The sequence below is a fragment of the Scyliorhinus torazame genome, chromosome 12 (genome assembly GCF_047496885.1).
Source record: "Scyliorhinus torazame isolate Kashiwa2021f chromosome 12, sScyTor2.1, whole genome shotgun sequence".
Lineage (NCBI taxonomy): Eukaryota > Metazoa > Chordata > Chondrichthyes > Carcharhiniformes > Scyliorhinidae > Scyliorhinus > Scyliorhinus torazame.
Genome location: NC_092718.1, coordinates 196,331,908 through 196,357,015, shown reverse-complemented (window position 1 = coordinate 196,357,015; position 25,108 = coordinate 196,331,908). Strand labels below are relative to the sequence as shown.

Sequence of the window (25,108 nt, the reverse complement as noted above, 5' to 3'; positions counted from 1 at the left end):
CCCCCGCCCTTCAACCCCCACTCTACCCATATTCTCCATTACTCCAGGGTGCCAGCACCTCCGTCTCCCAAAATTATTCCGTTCTCCCCTAGTTTATGCTCCTTGATAAAATCATTGACTGCTTACGGGGTCTCAAAATAATATTCCCGGCCTTCATAAGTCACTCATAGTTTCGCCGGGTAGAGCACCCCAAAAAAACGATCTGCTGTCGATATGACACCGCTTTGGTCCTGTTGAACCCTGCATGCCGATTTGCCAGTTCAGCTCCAATGTCCTGGCATATTCGGACTTTGTTCCTCTCCCATTCGCAGTTCCGCTTGTCCCCGGCCCACTGCAAGATCTTCTCTTTCCCCACAAACTTGTGGAGTCTCACGACACCGCCCGCGGCAGCTCCCCAGCTCTTGGCTTCTGCCTCAGAGACTTATGCGCTCTGTCCACCTCAGGGGCCTTGTCCAGCACCCCCTCCGCATTCCGCCACCAGCCCCGCCAGCATCCTCGAAACATACCCTGTGGCACTCGCACCCTCCACTCTTTCAGGAAGGCCAACTATTCGCAGATTCTGCCTTCTCGACCGGTTTTCCTGCTCCTGCACCTTTGCTCTCAACTGTTGCCAATTTACTGGAATACTATCTCACGAGCATCACCAATAATATTGCTCTTTAGAGTCGCCAATATGATACTGAGGCTCATTTTATGATATGATGTTATGTCCCAACAGCGTCGCCAACACTGTGGGTGTTTCTATTTCTCTTACTGAACCACAAGACTTTCCTGTATATCGGTCAAATGACCACACAGCCAGTTAGTCAGTTCAAGTTCAAAGATGGTTTATTTACACACAAGGGTTTCTTCGACATGCAATCACAATATACTACAAGTTAAACTACACCTATCAACTACAATAACCTATACTTAACTTCAGGCGACCGGCACTGTGCAAGTGGATACTGCCCTTATCTTGATCTCACGTGGCTGGTTTGAAAAAGTGGCTCTGTCTCTGCTGGGCTCAACCATCAGGTAGTGATCATTGGTCTTGAACTTGGCTGTCTGGTCGTTATGCTGCAGTTGGGCTGGCACAGGCCGGATCCAAAAGAGGCAGAACACATGGCTGTGTCCCCTTTTTATCCCTCTAGGGTTTCGTGCTCTTTGGGGCGGTCCTTAATCTTGGACCCAATAATTCGACAGGCTTCGATCACTGCCTTCGATTTTGGTCAATAAAGCCTTGATAGCTGGGCGGGTCCTTAGCAGTCATTGACCTTGGCAGTTGGGCTCTCTGAGTAAAGGGAGTGGCCCGATCAGTCTGTGGCTGTACCGGTTTCTTGATTGGAGTCATATTCTGGGGAATGGGCCATTAAAATGCAAACGAGCGGTGGTTTCGATCAGGTCTAGCTACCTGCGTTTCAAATACACAGAAGCTCTGTATCTGTCTGAGTCCTGGGTTGGCCATAATTCCCATGGTCCTTTGCAGGTGGCCATCTCAGATGGCTGCACAACATCTTGCAAAGGTCTCCTAAGAGTCCCACCTCCGCCTCCAATGCCACCACCCGATCGCTGGGGTCCGACATCATCCTCTCGATCTCTCGGATCTGTGACCCCTGAGCCTCCAGACACTTTTCCACTCTCTCCATCGGGGCTGTTTAGCACATGGCTAAATCGCTGGCTTTGAAAGCAGACCAAGGCAGATCAGCAGCACGGTTCGATTCCTGTAACAGCCTCCCCGAACAGGCGCCGGAATGTGGCGACTAGGGGCTTTTCACAGTAACTTCATTTGAGGCCTACTTGTGACAATAAGCGATTTTCATTTCATTTCATTTCATTTCTTCAGGGGTGCCACAGCCTCTTCGATGGCCTTCAATCGATCCTCCTGCATCTGCTTCCTCTGCTGGCATAACTCTTCCTCGATGAAGGCCATCAACTGTTCCATCTGGGGCTTTCCAACTTGCAGTGACCTTTCCCTCTCCGCTATCCTTCCACTGGCTGCTGCGCCACAGGTCTCTTCCAACTCCTTGGCCAGATCCTTCACCACCTTCTGCCGGGTTTGGTAACCAACAGACATGCCACACCCGGTGGGGGGGGCTTCTCCTCCAACCTTCAGTTACTCTTTTCCATCTAAGTTGCACCCGATTTTGGGTAAAAAGAGCTCTTTTCTACGTCTTGAAGCAGGTCCTGCCCTGTGCGTGACCTCTCACACCATGCCTGTACCGGAAGTACATTTTATAACGTTAAAGGCGCAATATGAATATAATTTGTTTGAAAGCGATTGAAAGTATGTGTGCAACTTTTTCTTCATCAAACTCCTCACAGCCATTGAAACAATATTGAATCAACATTATTCCTATCTTTTGGATCCAGTTTTGTCTACTCTTCCCCCCCCCCCACCCACCCAGAACCTGGGTGCTGAGGCCATTTCCAGAGCCAACACCACCAAAACAATAACTACACTAAGTACAGGATGTTCCTTTTGGCTATGGTTCAATTAACCTTTGGCTGGACATTGTATAGACTAATTGTATAAGCTCATTGACCATCTGCTCCCCCTCCCGGTCAAACATTACATCTAAACTTTTATTTGAAAAAAAGCATACAATCCCTGTCAGTAATTCTAATTTAATCTCTCAACACTTCACCTAGGTCACTTCAATTAGTGGCATAATTTCTGTAAAGTAGATTATTCAGAATTAACAATATAGTGATGACATTTAAACTTCCTGCATCGTGACAAGTTATCACATCCTGCAACGTAACAAGTTATCTATTCTCTTTTTTTAAATAAGCGTGTAGACAAGCGAAGGATACAGAGTAAGAGGAGACCAGTTAATACATTATTCTGCCTTCAACGTCCTTTCCATGCTCCAACCTTTTTCAACAATAACCAAAGTGGGGAGAAAAGTATTTTATAAATAAGCGAAACCAAATATTTGCCATGGTTATGTTTTTATATCAGATTGTTTGCTTCTCATTGGAGCAGAGAGCTCCTCGCATTTGGAAAAACATTCTTGAATCAATTTGAACAAACAAACTAATAATTTGTATGCGAGTTTAATAAAAATAATTCTTTTTATTGTACCGATGCTCGATGCAGCCCGTAAGTGCCGAAAACGCAATAAAATATTGCCTTTTGATTTGATTGTATCTTGAGGAGATAAGATGTGTATTTCTCCTGCAAAAATAATTTCATTAGTTTAGTAATTTACGAATGATGTAGATAAATAAGATCACAGTAGGTATGGAATTTCATTTCCTGTGAGGTATGAAGCTTCATGTCAGTTTTGATATTCAAAGCTGGCTCTAAGTGTTCTGCAAAAACTTTACTGTGCTTTGCTGTGGGGGAAGGAAATGAAAGAGAGGATACAAGATGGAGTAAGTAGATTTAGAGTAAAATTTGAACACCAGGTATTAAACTTTCAAAAATACAATTTGTATTGTGCAGGGAATGGCAGTAGAATATTCCGCATTACACCATGAGGCAAAGGATTCATAATTAAAATGGCTAAAATTACAGGAAATTACATATTTGTTATCCTTCTGTCTGTCTGTTTCTCTCTCTGTCTGTCTGGTTCCCTCTCTCTCTCTCTGTCGCTCTCTCTCTCTGTCGCTCTCTGTCTCTGTCGCTCTCTGTCTCTGTCGCTCTCTGTCTCTCTCCCTCTCTGTATCTCTCCCTCTCTGTCTCTCTCCCTCTCTGTATCTATCTCTCTATCTCTCTCTCTCTCTCTGTCTGTCTGTCTCTCTCTCTCTTTGGCGTCTCTCTCTCTCTCTGTCACTCTTTTTTAAAATTGTACTTTATTCCAAACATATATAAAAAGTTACAACACAAAACACAATTCGGGTAACACACTTCCCAACAAACAACTATACAGTTTGTACCAATCCCCCTCCCCGCGATGAACAACTCCTCAAACATGGTCACGAACATCCCCCACCTCGCCTCAAAACCCTCTGCTGAAGCCCTTAATTCGTATTCGCTACCCAGTAGTAATGTAACAGGTTTGGCTACGCCAACCCTCTCTGCTGCCTATGCCTTTGTAACGGGGTCCTCTTGTAACCCATGGCACCTTCCCTGCCCATACCAAGTCCGAAATAATTATGTCGAGTATAGAAATGGGTGTGTCCGGAATATGAACAGGAACCTCGGCAGAATGTTCATCTTCACCACTTGGACCCTCCCTGCCAAAGTTCTGACACTCTCTGTCTGTCTCTCTGTCTGTTTTTCTGTTACTGTTTCACTTGCTGTCTCACTCACTCTCTCTCTCTCTCTCTCTCTCTCTCTCTCTCTCTCTCTCTCTCTGTCTCACTCTCTCTCTCTGTCTCACTCTCTCTCTGTCTCACTGTCTCTTGCTGTCTCACTCTTTCTTGCTGTCTCACTCTCGCTATCTCATTCTCTCTTGCTGTCTCACTCTCTGTCTCACTCTCACTCGCTGTCTCACTCTCTCTCTCTCTCTCTCTCTCTCTCTGTCTCACTCTCACTCGCTGTCTCGCTCTCTCTCTGTCTCACTCTCTCTCTGTCTCACTCTCACTCGCTGTATCACTCTCACTCGCTGTATCACTCTCACTCGCTGTATCACTCTCACTCGCTGCCTCACTCTCACTCCCTTGCTGTCTCACTCCCTTGCTGTCTCACTCTCTCTTGCTGTCTCACTCTCTCTCTCTGTCTCTCTCTCTGTCTTTCTTTCTGTCTCACTCTCTCTCTCTGTCTCACTCTCTCTCTGTCTCACTCTCTCTGTCTCACTCTCTCTCTGTCTCACTCTCTCTTGCTGTCTCACTCTCTCTTGCTGTCTCACCCTCTCTTACTGCCTCACTCTGTCTCACTCTCTCTCTCTGTCTCACTCTCTCTCTGTCTCACTCTCTCTCTTCCTGTCTCACTCGCTTGCTATCTCTCACTCTCTCTCTGTCTCACTCTCTCTCTCTGTCTCACTCTCTCTCTCTGTCTCACTCTCTCTCTCTGTCTCTGTTTCACTCTCTCTTGCTGTCTCACTCGCTCCTTGCTGTCTCACTCGCTCCTTGCTGTCTCACTCGCTCCTTGCTGTCTCACTCGCTCCTTGCTGTCTCACTCGCTCCTTGCTGTCTCACTCTCACCTTGCTGTCTCACTCTCACCTTGCTGTCTCTCACTCTCTCTTGCTGTCTCACTCTCTCTTGCTGTCTCTCTCTCTCTTGCTGTCTCTCACTCTCTCTTGCTATCTCTCACCCTCTCTTGCTATCTCACTCTCTGTCTCACTCTCACTCGCTGTCTCACTCTCTCTCTCTCTGTCTCACTCTCTCTCTCTCTCTCTCTGCCTCATTCTCACTCGCTGTCTCACTCTCCTTGCTGTCTCACTCTCTCCTTGCTGTCTCTCACTCTCTCCTTGTCTCTCACTCTCTCCTTGTCTCTCACTCTCTCTTGATGTCTCACTCTCTCTTGCTGTCTCTCACTCTCCCTTGCTATCTCTCACTCTCTCTTGCTATCTCACTCTCTCTGTCTCACTCTCACTCGCTGTCTCACTCTCTCTCTGTCTCACTCTCTCTCTCTCTGTCTCACGCTCTCTTGCTGTCTCACTCTCTCTTGCTGTCTCACTCTCTCTTGCTGTCTCACTCTCTCTTGCTGTCTCTCACTCTCTCTTGCTGTCTCTCACTCTCTCTGTCTTTCACACTCTCTGTCTCTCACTCTCTTTCTCTGTCAGACTCTCTCGCTGCCCCTCCCCCTATCTCTCCCTCCCCCTCTCTCTCGCTGCCTGTCTGGCTCCCTCTCGCTCTGCCAGTCGCGCTCCCTCTCGCTCTGCCAGTCGCGCTCCCTCTCGCTCTGCCAGTCGCGCTCCCTCTCGCTCTGCCAGTCGCGCTCCCTCTCGCTCTGCCTGTCGCGCTCCCTCTCGCTCTGCCTGTCGCGCTCCCTCTCGCTCTGCCTGTCGCGCTCCCTCTCGCTCTGCCTGTCGCGCTCCCTCTCGCTCTGCCTGTCGCGCTCCCTCTCGCTCTGCCTGTCGCGCTCCCTCTCGCTCTGCCTGTCGCGCTCCCTCTCGCTCTGCCTGTCGCGCTCCCTCTCGCTCTGCCTGTCGCGCTCCCTCTCGCTCTGCCTGTCGCGCTCCCTCTCGCTCTGCCTGTCGCGCTCCCTCTCGCTCTGCCTGTCGCGCTCCCTCTCGCTCTGCCTGTCGCGCTCCCTCTCGCTCTGCCTGTCGCGCTCCCTCTCGCTCTGCCTGTCGCGCTCCCTCTCGCTCTGCCTGTCGCGCTCCCTCTCGCTCTGCCTGTCGCGCTCCCTCTCGCTCTGCCTGTCGCGCTCCCTCTCGCTCTGCCTGTCGCGCTCCCTCTCGCTCTGCCTGTCGCGCTCCCTCTCGCTCTGCCTGTCGCGCTCCCTCTCGCTCTGCCTGTCGCGCTCCCTCTCGCTCTGCCTGTCGCGCTCCCTCTCGCTCTGCCTGTCGCTCTCGCTCTGCCTGTCGCTCGCGCTCTGCCTGTCGCTCGTGCTCTGCCTGTCGCGCTGGCTCGCGCTCTGCCTGTCGCGCTGGCTCGCGCTCTGCCTGTCGCGCTGGCTCGCGCTCTGCCTGTCGCGCTGGCTCGCGCTCTGCCTGTCGCGCTGGCTCGCGCTCTGCCTGTCGCGCTGGCTCGCGCTCTGCCTGTCGCGCTGGCTCGCGCTCTGCCTGTCGCGCTCGCTCTCGCTCTGCCTGTCGCGCTCGCTCTCGCTCTGCCTGTCGCGCTCGCTCTCGCTCTGCCTGTCGCGCTCGCTCTCGCTCTGCCTGTCGCGCTCGCTCTCGCTCTGCCTGTCGCGCTCGCTCTCGCTCTGCCTGTCGCGCTCGCTCTCGCTCTGCCTGTCGCGCTCGCTCTCGCTCTGCCTGTCGCGCTCGCTCTCGCTCTGCCTGTCGCGCTCGCTCTCGCTCTGCCTGTCGCGCTCGCTCTCGCTCTGCCTGTCGCGCTCGCTCTCGCTCTGCCTGTCGCGCTCGCTCTCGCTCTGCCTGTCGCGCTCGCTCTCGCTCTGCCTGACGCGCTCGCTCTCGCTCTGCCTGTCGCGCTCGCTCTCGCTCTGCCTGTCGCGCTCGCTCTCGCTCTGCCTGTCGCGCTCGCTCTGCCTGTCGCGCTCGCGCTCGCTCTGCCTGTCGCGCTCGCTCTCGCTCTGCCTGTCGCGCTCGCTCTCGCTCTGCCTGTCGCGCTCGCTCTCGCTCTGCCTGTCGCGCTCGCTCTCGCTCTGCCTGTCGCGCTCGCTCTCGCTCTGCCTGTCGCGCTCGCTCTCGCTCTGCATGTCGCGCTCGCTCTCGCTCTGCCTGTCGCGCTCGCTCTCGCTCTGCCTGTCGCGCTCGCTCTCGCTCTGCCTGTCGCGCTCGCTCTCGCTCTGCCTGTCGCGCTCGCTCTCGCTCTGCCTGTCGCGCTCGCTCTCGCTCTGCCTGTCGCGCTCGCTCTCGCTCTGCCTGTCGCGCTCGCTCTCGCTCTGCCTGTCGCGCTCGCTCTCGCTCTGCCTGTCGCGCTCGCTCTCCCTCTGCCTGTCGCGCTCGCTCTCCCTCTGCCTGTCGCGCTCGCTCTCCCTCTGCCTGTCGCGCTCGCTCTCCCTCTGCCTGTCGCGCTCGCTCTCCCTCTGCCTGTCGCGCTCGCTCTCCCTCTGCCTGTCGCGCTCGCTCTCGCTCTGCCTGTCGCGCTCGCTCTCGCTCTGCCTGTCGCGCTCGCTCTCGCTCTGCCTGTCGCGCTCGCTCTCGCTCTGCCTGTCGCGCTCGCTCTCGCTCTGCCTGTCGCGCTCGCTCTGCCTGTCGCGCTCGCGCTCGCTCTGCCTGTCGCGCTCGCTCTCGCTCTGCCTGTCGCGCTCGCTCTCGCTCTGCCTGTCGCGCTCGCTCTCGCTCTGCCTGTCGCGCTCGCTCTCGCTCTGCCTGTCGCGCTCGCTCTCGCTCTGCCTGTCGCGCTCGCTCTCGCTCTGCCTGTCGCGCTCGCTCTCGCTCTGCCTGTCGCGCTCGCTCTCGCTCTGCCTGTCGCGCTCGCTCTCGCTCTGCCTGTCGCGCTCGCTCTCGCTCTGCCTGTCGCGCTCGCTCTCGCTCTGCCTGTCGCGCTCGCTCTCGCTCTGCCTGTCGCGCTCGCTCTCGCTCTGCCTGTCGCGCTCGCTCTCGCTCTGCCTGTCGCGCTCGCTCTCCCTCTGCCTGTCGCGCTCGCTCTCCCTCTGCCTGTCGCGCTCGCTCTCCCTCTGCCTGTCGCGCTCGCTCTCCCTCTGCCTGTCGCGCTCGCTCTCCCTCTGCCTGTCGCGCTCGCTCTCCCTCTGCCTGTCGCGCTCGCTCTCCCTCTGCCTGTCGCGCTCGCTCTCGCTCTGCCTGTCGCGCTCGCTCTCGCTCTGCCTGTCGCGCTCGCTCTCGCTCTGCCTGTCGCGCTCGCTCTCGCTCTGCCTGTCGCGCTCGCTCTCGCTCTGCCTGTCGCGCTCGCTCTCGCTCTGCCTGTCGCTCTCGCTCTGCCTGTCGCGCTCGCTCTGCCTGTCGCGCTCGCTCTGCCTGTCGCGCTCGCTCTCGCTCTGCCTGTCGCGCTCGCTCTCGCTCTGCCTGTCGCGCTCGCTCTCGCTCTGCCTGTCGCGCTCGCTCTCGCTCTGCCTGTCGCGCTCGCTCTCGCTCTGCCTGTCGCGCTCGCTCTCGCTCTGCCTGTCGCGCTCGCTCTCGCTCTGCCTGTCGCGCTCGCTCTCGCTCTGCCTGTCGCGCTCGCTCTCGCTCTGCCTGTCGCGCTCGCTCTCGCTCTGCCTGTCGCGCTCGCTCTCGCTCTGCCTGTCGCGCTCGCTCTCGCTCTGCCTGTCGCGCTCGCTCTCGCTCTGCCTGTCGCGCTCGCTCTCGCTCTGCCTGTCGCGCTCGCTCTCGCTCTGCCTGTCGCGCTCGCTCTCGCTCTGCCTGTCGCGCTCGCTCTCGCTCTGCCTGTCGCGCTCGCTCTCGCTCTGCCTGTCGCGCTCGCTCTCGCTCTGCCTGTCGCGCTCGCTCTCGCTCTGCCTGTCGCGCTCGCTCTCGCTCTGCCTGTCGCGCTCGCTCTCGCTCTGCCTGTCGCGCTCGCTCTCGCTCTGCCTGTCGCGCTCGCTCTCGCTCTGCCTGTCGCGCTCGCTCTCGCTCTGCCTGTCGCGCTCGCTCTCCCTCTGCCTGTCGCGCTCGCTCTCCCTCTGCCTGTCGCGCTCGCTCTCCCTCTGCCTGTCGCGCTCGCTCTCCCTCTGCCTGTCGCGCTCGCTCTCCCTCTGCCTGTCGCGCTCGCTCTCCCTCTGCCTGTCGCGCTCGCTCTCCCTCTGCCTGTCGCGCTCGCTCTCGCTCTGCCTGTCGCGCTCGCTCTCGCTCTGCCTGTCGCGCTCGCTCTCGCTCTGCCTGTCGCGCTCGCTCTCGCTCTGCCTGTCGCGCTCGCTCTCGCTCTGCCTGTCGCGCTCGCTCTCGCTCTGCCTGTCGCGCTCGCTCTGCCTGTCGCGCTCGCTCTCGCTCTGCCTGTCGCGCTCGCTCTCGCTCTGCCTGTCGCGCTCGCTCTCGCTCTGCCTGTCGCGCTCGCTCTCGCTCTGCCTGTCGCGCTCGCTCTCGCTCTGCCTGTCGCTCTCGCTCTGCCTGTCGCGCTCGCTCTCGCTCTGCCTGACGCGCTCGCTCTCGCTCTGCCTGACGCGCTCGCTCTCGCTCTGCCTGTCGCGCTCGCTCTCGCTCTGCCTGTCGCGCTCGCTCTCGCTCTGCCTGTCGCGCTCGCTCTGCCTGTCGCGCTCGCGCTCGCTCTGCCTGTCGCGCTCGCTCTCGCTCTGCCTGTCGCGCTCGCTCTCGCTCTGCCTGTCGCGCTCGCTCTCGCTCTGCCTGTCGCGCTCGCTCTCGCTCTGCCTGTCGCGCTCGCTCTCGCTCTGCCTGTCGCGCTCGCTCTCGCTCTGCCTGTCGCGCTCGCTCTCGCTCTGCCTGTCGCGCTCGCTCTCGCTCTGCCTGTCGCGCTCGCTCTCGCTCTGCCTGTCGCGCTCGCTCTCGCTCTGCCTGTCGCGCTCGCTCTCGCACAGCCTGTCGCACTCCCTGTCGCGCTCCCTCTCTCTCTCTCTCGCTCTGCCTGTCGCGCTCCCTCTCTCTCTCTCTCTCTCTCGCTCTGCCTGTCGCGCTCCCTCTCTCTCTCTCTCTCTCTCGCTCTGCCTGGCGCGCTCCCTCTCTCTCTCTCTCTCTCTCGCTCTGCCTGTCGCGCTCCCTCTCTCTCTCTCTCTCTCTCTCGCTCTGCCTGTCGCGCTCCCTCTCTCTCTCTCTCTCTCTCTCGCTCTGCCTGTCGCGCTCCCTCTCTCTCGCTCTGCCTGTCGCGCTCGCTCTCGCGCTGTTTTTTGCGCGCTTTAAAAAAAACAAATTTAGAATACCCCATTTTGTTTTTCAAATTAAGGGGCAATTTAACGTGGCTAATCCACCTACCCTGCACATCTTTGGGTTGTGGGGGTGAGACCCACGCAGACACTGAGAGAATGTGTAACTCCAGGCGTCCAGTGACCTGAGGCCGGGATCGAACCCGGGTCTTCAGCGCGCGAGGCATCAGTACTAACCACTGTACCGCCATGCGGCCCCTTCTGGTGCATTGTCTCTCTCGTGCGCTGACTCTCACGCACGTGCTCTCACGTGAGCTCTCTGTGTCGCTCTCTTTCTCTCTCTATCAGGACAAGAATGTTTATATTGAAACCTGAGCCAGTAGAAAAATATAGCTGATCCACTTCAATTAGTACACATGACCCAATGCCACAAACGACAGATAGAGAATTTGACAGGATTAAACATAGTTCTTTCTTTCGTTCTTTCTGTACTAAAATGTGTTTAAGGTGGGGGTACAATTGTATAGAACTGACTGGCTTTGTCACTGCTGCAAACACCCGTCTCAAAACTTGCTGAAACAAATATTTTCATGTGCGTAATATTTATATTCAAAAAGATTTTCTTTTTTTAAAAAAAACAACCATTTCTGGTTCAGTTGCTATCTTGTATTTTTCTTTTAAGAGCCTCCGACAAATGAAGTATTAGTTTTTTTCCAGATGAGTGAGGTGAAATGCTCTTTATTATTATAACAATATTGAAAAAATAACTGAGATTACCAGAGCTTTGAAGCAGAACATTTAATAAAGATTTGATTATATCTTGCAGGCATCTAGCAAAACAGGAAATATCTATCCATCATTGGGCCTGGGAAATGATTGTAATAAATTGCTGATGTGGTTGAATTTACATTTTTATTTATTTGGTTACTTCTTTTGAAAGAGCAAAGTGAATTGTAGAATTTATTCTGAGATTTAACTTTAAGCACCACAGTTCATTGTTTTCTTCATTAGATTCTACACTACGCTGCATTGCTGACTAATTTCCTCACTATTGCCAGAAATATTATTTGATCTGAAGAACATTTGTCCTGACTTTTATTGATTTCTGAAATTTGATACTATATTAATCAATTTTTAAATTGATAATTTCAGATCATTAATGAGGAATTAAAAGTTTGGCTGGAAAGGATTCCTCCAGCTGCTTACTGCTGCTCAAAGCCCAAGTGCATGCCTGGCTGGCCTTGGTTTGTGAGCATTCCCTGACTGAGAACCGCAGAAAGGTTACGGTGCAGAAAGAGGCCGTTCAGCCCATCGTGTCTGGACTGGTCAAAACAAGAAAAAAACAAAACCAGCCACTCATTTTAATTGTGCGCGCTGCTGTACAATGAGAGCTTCAAACTTTTGTTCATCGCTACATACACATGCACAATGAAACCTTGTCAATGCACCCCAATAGATTATATTACATGCTGCCAAGTAATCTCCATGTTCAAAGTAGGTTGCATGAATGTACACTTAAAATAGGCAATAAGCCACTGAAAAAATATATTGAATGCCAAACAAGTACAAAACATTATTGAATGCAGTCAGTCGACTTGTAGTAAACCCTTCCATTTTGGATTTAAGAATCAAAGCCATATCAGCTAACTCTCCCTTATGCTCACTCTCAACATGAAACTAACCTTGAAACATGGGGCGCGATTCTCCGACCCCCCACCGGGTCGGAGAATCGCCGGGGACTGGCGTGAATCCCGCCCCCGTCGTGTCCCGAATTCTCCGCCACCAGAGATTCGGCGGGGGTGGGAATCGTGCCGCGCCAGTCGGCGGGAATCGCGCCGGTCGGCGGGCCCACCCCCAGCGATTCTCCGGCCCGCGATGGGCCGAGGTCCCACCGCTGTCAACCCTCTCCAGCCGGCGTGGATTAAACCACCTTGTGAACGGCGGGGCAAGGCGGCGCGGGGGGGCGCGGGGCGATCTGGCCCCGGGGGGTGCCCCCATGGTGGCCTGGCCCGCGATCGGGGCCCACCGATCAGCGGGTGGGCCTGTGCCGTGGGGGCACTCTCTTTGTCTTCTGTCTTCGCCATGGTCTTCACTATGGCGGAGGCGGAAGAGACCCCTGCGCATGCGCGGGGATGACGTCAGCTGATGCTCCCGCGCATGCGTCGCCCGGTGAAGTCCTATCGGCGCCGGCTGGCATGGCGCCAAAGGCCTTTCCCGCCAGCCGGCGGAGCGGAAACCACTCCGGCGCGGGCCTAGCCCCTCAAGGTGAGGGCTTGGCCCCTTCCGCACCTTTGGGGCGGCCCAATGCCGGAGTAATCCGCGCCGTTTTTGGTGGCGGACATCGCGCCAGTTTGCGGAGAATCCCACCCATGGTCCTTTCCATCCTGCACAGCTTTCTACAACACGGGTACTCTAACATTGTATCCCAGGTAGCTCAGATTGACTGATGTTTTTGTTTGCAGTACCACACAATATATTGCTTGAACAAAGGTACATTAAAAACTGTCTCTCATAACTGTGTTAGGTTGTCAGCCATTTGCAGGATTCAAAATATGTACTGTAAGCAGCCTCATACATTTCTTGCCTTTGAGTTGAATGACTTGTTTCATTGACCTGACTCTAAGCACTCTAAGGTTAGGCCTCATCCAAGAACAATGACAAGGATCAGTCTATACATAGATACATAGAACATACAGTGCAGAAGGAGGCCATTCGGCCCATCGAGTCTGCACCGACCCACTTAAGCCCTCAACTTCCATTCTATCCCCATAACCCAATAACTTCATCTAACCTTTTTGGACACCAAGGGCAATTTATCATGGCCAATCCACCTAACCTGCACCTCTTTGGACTGTGCGAGGAAACCGGAACACCCGGAGGAGACCCACGAAGACACTGGGAGAACGTGCAGACTCCGCACAGACAGTGACCCAGTGGGGAATCGACCCTGGCGCAGTGAAGCCACAGTGCTAAACACTGCTACCCAGTTTGGGATGTGTATTATTTGTAGGTCTGCAGAAATAATTACCGGTAAACGTTTTTCTGTGATTAGCAAGAACAAATTCAATAAATAACCCATTATGGACAAAATTATTTGGTTTTGTCAAAATTTAGCAGTAGTTGTAGCTAATGGAGACGGAATACCATTAAAAGAGGAAAGAGATACAGTTAGGGTAGAGTCATTTATCCTCTTTAAAGAGGTGGTTCTTCACCACGTTATTCTAAAAGTGTTGCTATTATTTGGGTAGATTATGATTGGAAGTATAAACTTTCAATTAAGCACCACTTCAGCTCATGGTGTTTTTGAAGTGAGTTTAGCTTATAGGTGTTTTGTGTATTCCTCAGGCATGTGGATACTGTATTGAATGAGTGACTGCTCGGTACCTGGAGCCTGCAATACAGTACAATGTTCTGTGTAAGCCGGCGTGGAATTTCTGCTTTCGTGGAACAGCCACTGCAAAGCGCATGTTAGAAGCCCATTGGAGTTTGTTAAACTAAAATCTGTTTCTTTTTCTTATGTTTGTGTGTGGGGAAACTAAATCCTGGGTTTGATTCATCTGTGAAATGGACAGACATGTCTCTAAGCCCTGTTTGTATATAGGCATCTTTAATGAGATTTTACGATTCTTGAAGTGAAAGGCTGTTACCAAGTAGTTTAGGGACGTTTTAAAAAAAAAACCTAAGTAGAAAAAAAAACCTGTACTGTTGCTGAGGAACAGGGAACCCGAGAGACTCACAGAGACGCAAGGTGACCCTGAAGGAAAGCACCATTCCACAGAAAATGGCAGGACAGGCAGGATGGGAAAGGGACAGGTAGAAAGCCCCAAAACCAGGGAATGGGTCAGGAAGATTCCCAGACAACAGCAAAGTCAAGGAATAAGGACAGTGATCGAAAAACATGTCCAGTTTAGCGGAATTACAACAGGGAACAGAGCAGAAGGCCCACCATTAGAGAGAAAACTGCAGGAAGAAGACTTAAAGCAAAATAGGCTTACGAAAAGCCAAAATGGCCAAACTTGGGTGACTCCTTACTATGGGCCTGTGAGGCAGTGGTGTTCTGTTGGCACAGCTAAGTATCTGAGAGGGTGTGTGGAATGTGAAGCATGAATGCAGTTACCGTGTGACCAGTTGGCGCTCAGTGTGATGAGTGTCTGGGGCAATTGATGAGAGATCCTAGAAGTTGCTTTGTGGCCTATCACTTGGTTTCAGAGTATGGTATGATTAACCACAGTTCGCCTATGGACGGTCCATTTTTTAATATAAATTTGGAATACCCAATTATTTTTTTTCCTGTTAAGGGGCAATTTAGCCTGGCCCATTTACCTACCCTGCACATCTTTCTGGTTGTGGGGGTGAGACCCACGCAGACACGAATGTGCAAACTCGACCCGGACAGTGACCCGGGGCCAGAATCAAACCCGGGTCCTCCGCGCCATAAGGCAGCAGTGCTAACCACAGTGCCACCGTGCTGCCCCCATGGATGGTATATTTACTGTGAACTTTAACATATAAGATGGCATTTATAACTTGCATTATCCTTGCAAATCTATTTATATCTGTAAAGGTATACTTGTGGGTGAAGGCGTAAACTAATATGGTTCACTCACTGCAGGAGTTCCTCAGGGGCCCAATCATCTTCAGCTGCTTTATCAATGTCCTTCCTTCCATCAAAAGATCAGAAATGGGGATGTTTGCTGATGATTTGCACAATGTTTAGCACCATTTGTGACTCCTCAGATACTGTAGCAGTCTGTGTCCAAATGCAGCAAGACCTGGACAATATTTAAGCTTGGGTTGAGTGGCAAGTAACATTTGTGCCCACAAGTGCCAGGCGATGACCATCTCCGACAAGAGAGAACCTAACCACCATCCCTTGACGTTCAGTGGCATTACCTTCACTGAAGCTCCCACTGTCAACATCCCGGGGGTTACCATTGACCAGAAATTTAACTGGACTAGCCATATAAATACCGTGGCTACAAGAGGCTAGGAATTCTGCTGTGCGTGACTCACCTCCTGACTTCCAAAGCCTGTCCACATTCTACAGGGCACAAATCAGGAGTGTTATGGAATACTCTCGCCTTGCCTGGATGTTTGCAGCTCAAAGAATCGTAAATGAGAAGTCCATTTTTTAAAAATGATCAAATTTATGCGATATGGAATGGATTGGAGAGTGCAATAAGACCTAATCCTAGTCCTGTCATGTGGCATACGACTGATCAGAATCAAATTTATTTTATGAATTCATTCTCCAGGCTTCTGATTGACTACCTCTCAGAATCTGGGGGGAAACCTGAAGCTTTTCTGTTTAAATCTGCAGTTATTCAAAGCTGAAAGTAGATGATTCTGTGAATTTAACATTGTTGTCTTTTCCCAACCGTGATCTTGCCTAAACTGAAATAAGCCATCAATGTTAAGAAGTTCTGAAATAAAAATTCAGTTCACTCTACTTCTCAAAAAATACAACCAACAATGAGCATCCGGTGAAGACAAATGTGCAGCAATTTGGCCCCACTTGCATGTGAGGGTGAATAACCTCAGGCCCACTCTTGTCAACCTGCAAAGTGAACCTTAAGAACTCCAGTTGAGGAGGAGCATCTCTCCTATCTTTACAATCCTGAAATGGCTCATTGTGTGACCTGGGCAGATCTAGATTCTGGTGGACCAAGGGCTATTAAAATAGGGTTCATATTCCTGGCAAGGTTATCAGTGCACATTTGAGTTGCTCCATGACCATTTGTATATTTATTTCCTGTTCTCAAGGATTGTCATGGAAAGTGGATCACGTTAATATGTGATTTGTATAATGAAGATTTACCAGCATTTCGTCCTGGAAAAAATTTAATCTATGGACGATGGAATGGGGCATCACGGTGACACAGCGGTTAACACGGCTGCCTCACAGCGCCAGGGATCCAGGCTCGATTCTGACCTTGGGTGACTGTGTGGAATCTGCACATTCACCGTGTGTGTTTCCTCCGGTTTCCACCCACAGTCCAAAGATGGTCAGGTTAGGTGCATTGGCCATGCTAAATTGCTCCTCGTGTCCAAAGGCTAGGTGGGGTTACAGGCTTGGGGCGGGGGAGTGGGCCTGGGTAGGGTTCTTTTTCGGAGGATTGTTGTAGACTAGATAGGCTGAATGGCCGCTTTTTGCATTGTAAGGATTCTATGATATATTGAATCAATTTTGGGAAAACCAATCCTCCCCTTTATGTTGCATATTTTATTAAAGCATGTTATATAGCTGATCTAGTTAATCACTCTCACACAGTATTGATTGATAGCATGTTTAAAATTGAATGCACTTCACATTATGACCTAGATACAATGCTGCAAAGCTAATGTGCAATACAAGTATTGTGTTCATATCATGCAGCACAATGTCTGGACTCCTGTTTCTAATTCTGTAGCACATTTTAAATTTGAATATCAATGGGTCTCCATTGGCTAGATTAATGACCGTATTGTTTTTTAAAATGCCTTATTATTAACCTTAAAATAAATGATCCCTCACAATAAGTTTGAGTCAACGCTTTGATTTTCTGCTTGCAGACTTCAGTCAGTGAGAGCCTCCAGAAGGAGTCGCTGAAGAAGAAAATGATGAAGCAGGTACGTTTCTGTTTAAACTTTTCAAGCTGTAACTTTTAACGTGCAAGAAAATAACATTGATGTATTAAATGAAATCAACCATGATAAATTCAAATTATTTCAGTAAATTCCACAGTGAAACCTCAACACGACTGGTGTAAAATCACGACAGAAAGTCAAATATTGTGCAAGAAAATGGTTTCTTGAGTTTCATATGTGGTTATATTGAATATTCTAGTCTTCTCAGCTGAGGAGATGTAACACGGAAGGAAAGGCTTCAGAATAAAAGAGAAAAAAAATCATATCTCATATTTGAGTCCGCAGCTGCTTGTAAGAATTGCCTTACATGCCTTAATGGGCTCCATCCTGCATTCAAATTCACCTGTTAAATGGAGCAGCCACATGAGCTCTCTTTCCTCGACATGTTAGTTGAGAAATCTGCCATTAGGTTCTCTACTACCGACTTCCACAAGCCTATCTGCACTGATGAATATACACTTTGGGATTCCTCCAGTTCCACGTGCTGTAAGATTGGCCTTATCGACAACAATGTAAATACGGCCTGAGCCATTTGATCACCGTGCAAGCTTGACACTGAATGAATCAAAGCACCCTAATAACTGCAATGGTCAGAACATTGCTCGATGTATATCACGCAAACTCATGGATGGACCTAAGGCCGCCACGTTCGGTCCTGAGAAGTGCCCAGTCTATCTTGGATTGGTCTGAAAGGATAAGGTGTCTCAAAATCTAAGCAACAGGTGAAGCCAGCTGTTTCACACTGCTACTATGCAGTAGCAACACAAGTAGTATTCGCCACTGGCAGGATGCTGCCATCAAGCCAAAAAGATGCTCTGCCTATCATACAAATGCGTAATGTGGTATATCAATTTCAGTGCCAGATATCTAGGCCACACATCCCAACGACTGGTGGATCGTACCAAACAAAATATTTCTTTGGCTGCTCGCAAGAGGCAAAGTTCTGACTGTCTTCAGCCAGCCCGTACTGGCAAAACTCAAAACGGTGCCCAACATTAGATATGATCCTGCGATTGGACAGCACTTGCTTAACAATCCTGATTATGCAAAAAATTACACTATGTGGCTCATCTATGCATGCTAGAAGCTACATTTGTTCACGCACACATGGCCCTGCCCTTTTCAGAGAGAAGGGACATTTGCATGCAATGCATCTTTTTCAACTAAACAAAAAATTGGGGAACAATATTCCCTGGTTCATTCCCCATGGCAATGCCTTGACCAATCAAGAGTCCACATGCATGGTTTGAATTTAAACAAAAGTTAGGCAGTTAACTGTTCCCTGATGCATTCTCCATGGCAATGTCTCTACCAATCAGAGTCCACTTGCTAATCAATCAACACTTGTCTTCTCAGGCAATATAAATTGTCCCTCCCTTTACAGTTGATATTCTTGTGAATCTGTCCTGATGAGTGTGTTATGGGAGAGGTGTTTTCAGAACCCCAAAATGTATCATGGAGTTCAACCAACTTTAATGGATTGTTGCTTTTGAAGCACACGGCTTGCTCCCCAGGTGTGGTATTACAATTACGGACACGTGGTTTTTAAAACAAAACAATGTTTATTCCATGAACTCAAATTAACCTTTTAAATAAACATTGGATCTCTTAACACCCCTTACTTCAAAGATAACCCCGAAAATAATACAACACTACCCAATCCTGCAAACTGTTCCTTTACACATCCAAAAGAATTCACCTTCACAAGGACAGTAACACACCAGGTCACAGTTCATATATATTTTCTGTTGGATGGCAGAGATATATCAGCTTGGTTGACTTCAGCTCCAGCACCTTGCTTTTCTTCCTGCAGCTCTCAGCAAAACACACACACACTCCCAGCTGCTCTCTCAAACTGAAACTAAAACTCCCAGAACTAACCTCAAAATGGCCGAACTGAGCTCCTCTCCACCCACTCTCTGACATCACTATTTTCTTAAAGGTACATTGCTTAAACATCCATTTCTTAAAGGTACCCTCACAAGACAAGTGCAAGATGGAAAGCTTTGACAGCATACCTTTTTTTCAGCAACACTCAGTTCTGTGCTACCAACAAATAGTTTGATATTTAGATGGGTGACTTGAAATGTATCACTGAAGTATTAAGATAAATCACAGTGTGGTCTCTATGGATATTTGCTAAGTCATGTCATACCGTTATGCCCACTAACACCACATATTTTTTATTTAGACATCTATTTATGATTGAAAACTGGATTTGTGTTTTGAGTGACCAAATATGGCTTTGTGGGAACTCTCTTCCTTGTAATTCAGAATTTGAGTATACGTCATGCTGTTCCATATCAAACGTGTTTACAAATAAAATCTTAATGTAGCTTTTGCAAGATATCTTGTATTTCAAGAAGATTGCTTAATATTGAGTTATAATAAGTATTGCTCAGCAAGGAAAAATAGATGAGGGCCCATAACTTCCTGGTTCTCCAACATTGCATTTAGAGGATACCTGGCAATCGTCCAGAAGTGATAACTTCCTCCGGACAATTGGGCTGGGCTGGGAACCATCCTTCGCTGCTCCTGTCTCACACAGCCTAAGGGAGGAAGGTTAGGTGAAACAGGGGCTTTACAATTTCATCGTAAGTCTGTTGAGGGTTGAAATCTGCTGGAGATTGCCACTCTGAGGAAGTTATAGAAGATCCAGTAATCTGTAGATCCAGAGAGAAAATCCAGTTACAACTGGACATGAAATATTCGACCTGTACGGAACGCAGTGCTTTGATTCAGTCATATCAGATGAATGATCAGTGTACATGCATCGTGAACATCTGTAAAAATGTTTTTTGTGTGTCTTGCTATATTTGTTGTTTCCCAAGTTATTGCATGAATAACTAGTACAAGCAGCCTGTCATTACTAAATTAAGAAGGGAATAATTTGTTTATATAATCCCTTATTACTCATACCATTTCAAAACTATTCACAGCCAATGAATTTCTGCAAGGCTCATTCGCTGTCGAGTGCTACAATTACATGGAAGTTGGATTTTTATACCATCTTTCACAGCTCCAAGTTGTAGAGGACTTTACAGTCAGCAAGTTACGTTTTGAGTTTGTCATTTTTTATTTATAGGCAAATACTCTCCACTTGGCTGGATGAGTGCAGCTCCAACAACACTCAAGAAGCTCAGCCCCATCTAGGACAAAGCAGCCCACTTGATTACTCTCCCTTCCACAAACATTCAAACACTGACAAACCGTGGCAATCGTGTGTACCATCTACAAGATGCGCTGCAGTAACTCGCCTTGGTTCCTTAGACAGCATTTCTAAACCACCACCTAGATGGAGAAGAGGAGCAGGCACCGGGAACACCACCGCCTGAAGGATCCCCTCCAAGACGCTCAGCTCACTGACTTGGAAATATATCACCGCTCCTTCACTGTCATTGGGGTAAAATCCTGGAATTCCCTCCCTAACAGCACTGTGGGTGTACCTACATCTCAGGGACTGCAGCGGTTCAGGAAGGCAACCCACCACCACCTTCTGAAGGGCAACTAGGATGGTCAATAAATGCTGGCCTAGCCAGGGACGCTGACATCCCGTAAATGAATTTTTTTAAAGTGTCAAGTCACATTGGCAGTGGTGACATAAAGATGAATGTTGGCTATGATGTGAGAAGAACTTATTTTTATATTGCCAAGAGATCTTCATGTCCAATTGAACCATCAGTATGGAGTGTTGGCTTAATGTTTTGATTCGCCCGCCCTTCTCTCTCGCCCGCACTTCTCTCTCGCCCGCCCTTCTCTCTCGCCCGCCCTTCTCTCTCGCCCGCCCTTCTCTCTCGCCCGCCATTCTCTCTCGCCCGCCCTTCTCTCTCGCCCGCCCTTCTCTCTCGCCCGCCCTTCTCTCTCGCCCGCCCTTCTCTCTCGCCCGCCCTTCTCTCTCGCCCGCCCTTCTCTCTCGCCCGCCCTTCTCTCTCGCCCGCCCTTCTCTCTCGCCCGCCCTTCTCTCTCGCCCGCCCTTCTCTCTCGCCCGCCCTTCTCTCTCGCCCGCCCTTCTCTCTCGCCCGCCCTTCTCTCTCGCCCGCCCTTCTCTCTCGCCCGCCCTTCTCTCTCGCCCGCCCTTCTCTCTCGCCCGCCCTTCTCTCTCGCCCGCCCTTCTCTCTCGCCCGCCCTTCTCTCTCGCCCGCCCTTCTCTCTCGCCCGCCCTTCTCTCTCGCCCGCCCTTCTCTCTCGCCCGCCCTTCTCTCTCGCCCGCCCTTCTCTCTCGCCCGCCCTTCTCTCTCGCCCGCCCTTCTCTCTCGCCCGCCCTTCTCTCTCGCCCGCCCTTCTCTCTCGCCCGCCCTTCTCTCTCGCCCGCCCTCCTCTCTCGCCCGCCCTCCTCTCTCGCCCGCCCTCCTCTCTCGCCCGCCCTCCTCTCACGCCCGCCCTCCTCTCTCGCCCGCCCTCCTCTCTCGCCCGCCCTCCTCTCTCGCCCGCCCTCCTCTCTCGCCCGCCCTCCTCTCTCGCCCGCCCTCCTCTCTCGCCCGCCCTCCTCTCTCGCCCGCCCTCCTCTCTCGCCCGCCCTCCTCTCTCGCCCGCCCTCCTCTCTCGCCCGCCCACTTCTCTCGTGCCCGCCCACTTCTCTCGTGCCCGCCCACTTCTCTCGCGCCCGCCCACATCTCTCGCGCCCGCCCACTTCTCTCGCACCCGCCCACTTCTCTCGCGCCCGCCCACTTCTCTCGCGCCCGCCCACTTCTCTCGCGCCCGCCCACTTCTCTCGCGCCCGCCCACTTCTCTCGCGCCCGCCCACTTCTCTCGCGCCCGCCCACTTCTCTCGCGCCCGCCCACTTCTCTCGCGCCCGCCCACTTCTCTCTTCTCCCCCCCCCCCCCATCTCTTTTGTTCCCCCCCCGTCTCTCTTGGCACCCCGTCTCTCTCGGCCCCCCCCCCCGTCTCTCTCGGCCCCCCCGTCTCTCTCGGCCCCCCCGTCTCTCTCGGCCCCCCCCGTCTCTCTCGGCCCCCCCCCCGTCTCTCTCGGCCCCCCCCCGTCTCTCTCGGCCCCCCCCCGTCTCTCTCGCTCGCCCCCCCCCCCCGTCTCTCTCGGCCCCCCCCCCGTCTCTCTCGGCCCCCCCCCCCGTCTCTCTCGGCCCCCCCGTCTCTCTCGGCCCCCCCCGTCTCTCTCGTCCCCCCTTCTCTCTCGCCTACCTTTAGTCTCCACCCTCTATCTCTCTAGCCCACCTCCTCTCTCGCCCCTCCCATCTCTCTATCCCCCCATCTCTCGTCTCCCCTTCTCTCTCGCCAACCCTTCTCTCTCGCCAACCCTTCTCTCTCGCCAACCCTTCTCTCTCGCCAACCCTTCTCTCTCGCCAACCCTTCTCTCTCGCCAACCCTTCTCTCTCGCCAACCCTTCTCTCTCGCCAACCCTTCTCTCTCGCCAACCCTTCTCTCTCGCCAACCCTTCTCTCTCGCCAACCCTTCTCTCTCGCCAACCCTTCTCTCTCGCCAACCCTTCTCTCTCGCCACACCCTTCTCTCTCGCCATCCCTTCTCTCTCGCCATCCCTTCTCTCTCGCCAACACTTCTCTCTCGCCAACTCTTCTCTCTCGCCAACCCTTCTCTCTCGCCAACCCTTCTCTCTCGCCAACCCTTCTCTCTCGCCAACCCTTCTCTCTCGCCAACCCTTCTCTCTCGCCAACCCTTCTCTCTCGCCAACCCTTCTCTCTCGCCAACCCTTCTCTCTCGCCAACCCTTCTCTCTCGCCAACCCTTCTCTCTCGCCAACCCTTCTCTCTCGCCAACCCTTCTCTCTCGCCAACCCTTCTCTCTCGCCAACCCTTCTCTCTCGCCAACCCTTCTCTCTCGCCAACCCTTCTCTCTCGCCAACCCTTCTCTCTCGCCAACCCTTCTCTCTCGCCAACCCTTCTCTCTCGCCAACCCTTCTCTCTCGCCAACCCTTCTCTCTCGCCAACCCTTCTCTCTCGCCAACCCTTCTCTCTCGCCAACCCTTCTCTCTCGCCAACCCTTCTCTCTCGCCAACCCTTCTCTCTCGCCAACCCTTCTCTCTCGCCAACCCTTCTCTCTCGCCAACCCTTCTCTCTCGCCAACCCTTCTCTCTCGCCAACCCTTCTCTCTCGCCAACCCTTCTCTCTCGCCAACCCTTCTCTCTCGCCAACCCTTCTCTCTCGCCAACCCTTCTCTCTCGCCAACCCTTCTCTCTCGCCAACCCTTCTCTCTCGCCAACCCTTCTCTCTCGCCAACCCTTCTCTCTCGCCAACCCTTCTCTCTCGCCAACCCTTCTCTCTCGCCAACCCTTCTCTCTCGCCAACCCTTCTCTCTCGCCAACCCTTCTCTCTCGCCAACCCTTCTCTCTCGCCAACCCTTCTCTCTCGCCAACCCTTCTCTCTCGCCAACCCTTCTCTCTCGCCAACCCTTCTCTCTCGCCAACCCTTCTCTCTCGCCAACCCTTCTCTCTCGCCAACCCTTCTCTCTCGCCAACCCTTCTCTCTCGCCAACCCTTCTCTCTCGCCAACCCTTCTCTCTCGCCAACCCTTCTCTCTCGCCAACCCTTCTCTCTCGCCAACCCTTCTCTCTCGCCAACCCTTCTCTCTCGCCAACCCTTCTCTCTCGCCAACCCTTCTCTCTCGCCAACCCTTCTCTCTCGCCAACCCTTCTCTCTCGCCAACCCTTCTCTCTCGCCAACCCTTCTCTCTCGCCAACCCTTCTCTCTCGCCAACCCTTCTCTCTCGCCAACCCTTCTCTCTCGCCAACCCTTCTCTCTCGCCAACCCTTCTCTCTCGCCAACCCTTCTCTCTCGCCAACCCTTCTCTCTCGTCCCCCCCTTCTCTCTCGTCCCCCCCTTCTCTCTCGTCCCCCCCTTCTCTCTCGTCCCCCCCTTCTCTCTCGTCCCCCCCTTCTCTCTCGTCCCCCCCTTCTCTCTCGTCCCCCCCTTCTCTCTCGTCCCCCCCTTCTCTCTCGTCCCCCCCTTCTCTCTCGTCCCCCCCCTTCTCTCTCGTCCCCCCCCTTCTCTCTCGTCCCCCCCCTTCTCTCTCGTCCCCCCCCTTCTCTCTCGTCCCCCCCCTTCTCTCTCGTCCCCCCCCTTCTCTCTCGTCCCCCCCCTTCTCTCTCGTCCCCCCCCTTCTCTCTCGTCCCCCCCCTTCTCTCTCGTCCCCCCCCTTCTCTCTCGTCCCCCCCCTTCTCTCTCGTCCCCCCCCTTCTCTCTCGTCCCCCCCCTTCTCTCTCGTCCCCCCCCTTCTCTCTCGTCCCCCCCCTTCTCTCTCGTCCCCCCCCTTCTCTCTCGTCCCCCCCCTTCTCTCTCGTCCCCCCCCTTCTCTCTCGTCCCCCCCCTTCTCTCTCGTCCCCCCCCTTCTCTCTCGTCCCCCCCCTTCTCTCTCGTCCCCCCCCTTCTCTCTCGTCCCCCCCCTTCTCTCTCGTCCCCCCCCTTCTCTCTCGTCCCCCCCCTTCTCTCTCGTCCCCCCCCTTCTCTCTCGTCCCCCCCCTTCTCTCTCGTCCCCCCCCTTCTCTCTCGTCCCCCCCCTTCTCTCTCGTCCCCCCCCTTCTCTCTCGTCCCCCCCCTTCTCTCTCGTCCCCCCCCTTCTCTCTCGTCCCCCCCCTTCTCTCTCGTCCCCCCCCTTCTCTCTCGTCCCCCCCCTTCTCTCTCGTCCCCCCCCTTCTCTCTCGTCCCCCCCCTTCTCTCTCTCGCTTGCTCCCCCTTTTCTCTCTCGTTTGCCCTCTTCTTTCTCTCTCACCCTCTCGCCCCCCCTTCTCTCGCTCTCTCTCTTGCTCCCGTCCCTTTTTCTCTCTCGCCCCTCCTCTCGCTCTCTTTTGCCCCCTTCTCTCGCCCCCTTCGCTTGCTCTCTGTCTCGCCCCCATCACTCGCCCCCATCACTCACCCCCATCACTCGCCCCCTTCTCTCGCTCTCGGTCTCTCCCCGTCTCTCGCTCTCTGTCTCTCCCCTTCCCTCGCTCTCTGTCTCTCCCCTTCTGTCCTCTCTGTCTCTTCCCTTACTCCCTCTCTGTCTCACCCCCCCTTCTCTCGCTCTCTGTATCTCTCCTTCTCCCCCTTCTCTTGCTCTCTGTCTCCCCCCCTTCTCTTGCTCTCTGTCTCGACCCCCCCTTCTCTCGCTCTCTGTCTCACCCCCCCCCTTCTCTCGCTATCTGTCTCGCCTCCTTCTCTCGCTCTCTCTCTCGCCCCCTTCTCGCGCTCTCTCTCTCGCCCCCTTCTCGCGCTCTCTCTCTCGCCCCCTTCTCGCGCTCTCTCTCTCCCCCCTTCTCGCGCTCTCTCTCTCGCCCCCTTCTCGCGCTCTCTCTCTCGCCCCCTTCTCGCGCTCTCTCTCTCGCCCCCTTCTCGCGTTCTCTCG

The 25,108-nt window shown here is 53.0% G+C and overlaps 1 protein-coding gene across 1 annotated transcript in view; it reads left to right on the top strand.

Moving 5' to 3' along the window:
- The window catches only part of nsrp1 (nuclear speckle splicing regulatory protein 1), a 73,122-nt gene that overhangs the window by 26,937 nt on the left and 21,077 nt on the right, over positions 1 to 25,108 (top strand). Inside the window, 1 exon segment of the mRNA XM_072469617.1 lies at positions 16,746 to 16,802. Coding sequence (XP_072325718.1) covers positions 16,746 to 16,802 — 57 coding nt within the window.